This window comes from Ceratotherium simum, chromosome 11 (genome assembly GCF_057802395.1).
Source record: "Ceratotherium simum simum isolate JZ-2026a chromosome 11, ASM5780239v1, whole genome shotgun sequence".
NCBI lineage: Eukaryota > Metazoa > Chordata > Mammalia > Perissodactyla > Rhinocerotidae > Ceratotherium > Ceratotherium simum.
This window is the reverse complement of record NC_141910.1, coordinates 8,112,591-8,117,361: the sequence shown is the minus strand read 5'-3', so window position 1 is coordinate 8,117,361 and position 4,771 is coordinate 8,112,591. Positions and strand designations below refer to the sequence as shown.

Sequence of the window (4,771 nt, the reverse complement as noted above, 5' to 3'; positions counted from 1 at the left end):
ATTGATAGAAATCCTGCCAGACATTGAAGTCATCCCAACGTCAACCTGACTGAGGCCACAATATTTTAAGGCCCAAGAACAGAGAACCTGCTGGGGTTCATCCGCACAGGGTGCCCTCTAAAGACAGGGCAATGCATAGTTCAATGGACCAATGCTCATACTCAGTTTGCTAGCTGACCACGGCATGGTAAGTATGGAAATTAAAAGATATTTGAAAATTTCATAGCTATTTGCTAGATTACTTTTATGTCTGTCAAAACTAATAATAAAAAAAATTAGGTGTGCATTACGATTATCTGTTTTATCCATTTAATTTTTTTATTCATTTTTATTGTATTTTACAGATATTACTCCACGTTAGATTGGAAATTTAAAAAAAATAAAAATTAAAATAAAAAAACACCAGTTCCTTCACCCTGATAAGTTTAGGAAGCACTGTTTTAAACACCATTAGAGACCATAAGTCTGAATGTGTCACGTCACCTGGCCTTTGGGAATGTGTGGGCAGTAGAGGGGTGGGAGAGCAATGTCTTCATATGTAACCCAAATCCTACATGAGCAGGGCCAATAGACCTCATCACAAAAATACTGCTAGGAGGTAGATTTAGTCATTTGTGCAGGGATTGCGAGAAATTGGGCAGAGACAGGACCACCCAGTTCCCCTCCTCCACCCACTTCCTCCTTCTCAGGGTCTATCTATGAGACTGAAGCACAAGATAGGCAATTGCAGACTAAAATTTTTATTATGGCTCTTTGTACACTCAGGTTATGGAACAGAAGAACCTGAAATGAAGGTGGGGAGGAGGGTAGGTCAGAATGAGGTGGTCAGGTTTGGGGGTGTGGGGAGAATATTCCTCTTCTGGGAGAATCTTCACACTTGGTCCATGTCCATGATGAGCTGCATACCAAACGCAGGCTGCTGACTGCCACCTGACCTAGTCCTCAAACTTGCAGACATAGGGTAACTTCACATCACAGTTATAGTCTTTCCATTTCAGATATCCTAGAGATACAGAAAAGCTAGTGAATGGAGTTGGTGTGGTAGAGCTTGTGATTCTATGGAGAGGTCTCCCAGACTCTGGCCTAGGATCCAAAGCCTCCCCCTCCTCTTCACCAGGGTCCCAACTCTAGAGGAAGGAGCCTCAGAGATGAGAGATGAGAGGGGATGAGAGAACAGAAACCAACATTGCATTTCCCAGTTTAGGAGGATTCCCTCAAGATCAGGCCCAGAAATGGGAGATGAGGGGATGGAAAAGACTGGGCAGAAGGTAGCTCCTCTGTTTCTTACCTGTGCTTTGTGACAGACTCGCACAGTAGCCAGGGTTTGAGATGATGGCAGGATCTTTCTCCCAGGCAGAGTAATGCAGCACATCAGTGCTACTCCACTCCCATCCACCTGCATTGGGTTCATAGCCCTGTGGAGTAGAGGGTGGAGACATATGAGGTTGAATGGCCGTTAAAGTTCTTGCATGATTCCCTCAGCTGGATATCTGATCCCCTCCTCAGCATCATGGAATTTGGACTGTCCATCCAGGTGCTGCCACAGATCTCTTCTTTGGGAAACTCTCCCCAACTTCTTGCTCCTATTGGCAAATCCCAAAACTAATAATCACAAAGACCAGTGGAACCACTGAAAGTAATATGTTACTGTCTGAACAACAATTGATGCATTTGTAACTAGCCTCTAAAACTAAAAGAAAATATCTGTTCTATAGGGGCAAAAATGGATCTTATCTTCATTTAGGATTTCCTCAGCACAGTATGCACAAACTCAGTGAAGCTCAGGGAACTAAAGTACAAGATCTCATGTGTGAATTGTGTAAAAATCTCGACAAGAGGCAGATTAAATTCAGCCGGAGATTAGGATCCTCCACAAATCATAGCTCTTCAGCTGGCCTCAAGGCCATCCTTGTCTCCCAAACATCTTGCAGGATCTCTGAACTCCCAGATTCTATATTGTGTTTCTTGCATAGGCAGAGGGGACAGGACTTGGGCCTGGATGGCCATAGCAACTTGAGAGGGAACAGAGAGGAGAAAATGTAATGGCACCTGCGTGGGGTCGTGGAGCCCAATCCAGACATATGAGTAGGTGTTCGCAGTGTTCTTAACCAGGGAGGCCACGAAGGATGCCTCAGCCCCACTCAGCACAGACACGAGGTGTCCCGAGGGCCTCTTCTGGCAGGCCATCTGTGTGGGGGAGGGAGAGACTGAGGAGGAGCCTGAGACATCACTGGGGGAAGGGCACGGCAGAGGTAGGTAAAAAGCAGTGTGTTTGCAAAAGATGAGAGTGCTCATATTCACCCTCAAGAAACTCTGGAGAATGGAAACCACCCCCCACTCTGATGTAATTTCCCCTCTCACCCCTACCTGCAAATCCAACTACTCACATCTGCATCCATCCAGGATTTTGGTGTCATAAACAAGGCATAGCAGTAGAAGCCATAGGCGTTGGAGCCTTTGGGACAGCTGAGTCGTGGAGAAGGCAGTTTCTTCTGGGATTCTTCACCTGGGGTGGAAGGAAATAAAGGAGATGGATGTAGTTAAATGAAGAGTGGGGATTGGGGTGGGCAAGTGACCCTGAGGAATATCTATGAGGCCAGTGCTTGGGAAAGTGACACCAAACTCCTGACTACCTCTCACTGTTGCCAATACTTTCAGGATCCTTGATCTTGAACCAGCCCCATTAAATGAGGGACTATCTCTTTTCTTTTATCCTTCCCCTACATTCAAATTTCCAACATTCCCCCACTTTGGGCTGACTGTTTTTACATTGGAACCTCCATTGTACTTCCCCATATCCCATTACTGACCCCTCACACTTTTCCTCTTCAACATAACAACATGAATTAGAGTCCATTGAGAAAATGAGAAATCATCTCACTCCAGTGCAAATGGACCACTGAGGGGTCTCCTGCCACTAGTTACCCCAAAGGAAGGAGTGATGATGGAGGAATTATAGGCAGGTCATTGTGTGGGGATGTACCTCGCCATGACTACATGTATCACACAGGAGCCTTCCTCATCTTCTTGGCCTTTAGGATTCACAGTGAACCCAGTGCTAGATGCAGAGAAATCTCACCTTGGACCTGAGATAGGAGCATCAGGCAGGAGAGCAGCATCCAGGACATGCTGGGGAGGGCTATGGGAGGCAGCATCTCGTCTGTAACTTGAGGAGACAACCAGAGATCATTAAAGGAAGTGTAGTCTGAGAGAGGGCATGCAGAGAGCCCTCTGTTCTGCCTCTTATCTTTTCCTGTGTCTAATCCCTTAGGAATAAGTTGATGTTGGTGACATCCATCCCCTTCTAGTTCTGGAAAGAATTGGAGAATCTGTACAGCCTACCACCCCTGAGATCTCCCGGGACTACCCTTCCTGCTCAATGTTCTCTGAGGACTGGAATCCTCCTGTGACCTTCCCCAAATGTGTGAGGTACAACTCTTGCCATGGATCTCATCTTCTCTCAGCTCCCACTTACCTGTCTTGCAGGGATCAGTGATGGTTGGTCAAGTCAGAAAAGACTGGGCTTTTATAAGAGGATCTGGGGGAGGGACGCTGAAATGAATAACAGGAATGCGGAGCTCATGGGGAAAGACTTGGCATTGGTTTAAGATTTCTGCCATGGAGAGGGGTCTTTTCCCAGCAAAGGCTGGGAATTGCCACAGCTGTTGCCTCTTTCCCGTTAGCAAGAAAGCACTTCCCCAGGAACAGGTGAAATTTGTACTTTCCCCTGCTTTTTTCTTGTTAGGGATCTGTGGCACAAAATGTGGTATTAAATTTTTAAGGGGGACATCTACTGGAGTAGTTCTTCTGGTTGATATCTCAGGAACTCACTTCTGTAGGCATACATATGTATTTCTTTCTATCTTGTTTAATAAAATTATGTAAATGTTGAATTATAAGTAGAGGTGAGTATGGAAATTACAAGTATCCCAGAGAGGTAAGGGCATGGAAGGAGCTGAAGCTAACAGTAGAAGTGATGGTTCAGGGTCGCCTCTTAAACATAGTAGCCAGTTTTAAAGAAAATTCAGAATCATTTGACAAGCCAAGTGATGAGTCAAGATCTTAAGGAAAATAAGATGAATAAACTTGCCTTGCCCATATTCTGAGAGATGGAGCCTCCCTGATGGATAATGATAATGTGATAGAATAAGAGGCAATGGAGAAATTTAAAACCTAAGGAGGACTACAGTCAATGATGCAGAACCAAAGGAAGAATGAATAGGGGCTGAAGAAGAGTCAGAGCAAGAACTGGATGAAATTGTAGACGTGATCCTACATCCTATATTGCACGTGAGTTAGATCTCTACTGCATCAAGATGCTGCTAACAACTTCTTTGCAAGACTGTCATTTGGCTGTAGATGAAAAGTCATCTCTATTACCTTTTTATTGGGAGGGTGGAGGTCGCCAGCTTCATGTGGGGATACTGAGAAAAGTTCCTTAGTCAGGTTTACTTCTTTTTTTTTTTTTTTTTTTGTGAGGAGATCAGCCCTGTGCTAACATCCGCCAGTCCTCCTCTTTTTTTTGCTGAGGAAGACTGGCCCTGGGCTAACATCTGTGCCCATCTTCCTCCACTTTATATGGGACGCCGCCACAGCATGGCTTGCCAAGCAGTGCGTCGGTGCGCGCCCGGGATCCGAACCAGCGAACCCCGGGCCGCCGCAGCAGAGCGCGCGCACTTAACTGCTTGTGCCACCGGGCCGGCCCCAGGTTTACTTCTGAGTTGGCAATTTTGGCAACTATGAGAAACATACTATATGGTTCAGGTTCAGT

The 4,771-nt window shown here is 45.7% G+C and overlaps 1 protein-coding gene across 2 annotated transcripts; it reads right to left on the bottom strand.

Annotated features, from left to right (window-relative positions):
- Positions 1–935: 935 nt before the first annotated feature.
- On the bottom strand, positions 936–3,155 carry LOC101406478 (regenerating islet-derived protein 3-gamma-like). Of its 2 annotated transcripts, XM_004437194.3 has the most exons (5): positions 3,080–3,155; positions 2,388–2,506; positions 2,050–2,187; positions 1,289–1,415; positions 936–1,003 (listed from the first exon to the last, which is right to left on the bottom strand). In XM_004437194.3, the coding sequence occupies exons 1-5, from the start codon at positions 3,153–3,155 to the stop codon at positions 936–938; spliced, it is 528 nt and encodes a 175-aa protein (XP_004437251.2). The 2 variants fall into 2 exon arrangements, with proteins under 2 accessions (XP_004437251.2, XP_087292536.1); XM_087436410.1 differs by lacking the exon at positions 2,050–2,187.
- Between the last annotated feature and the right edge of the window lie 1,616 nt (positions 3,156–4,771).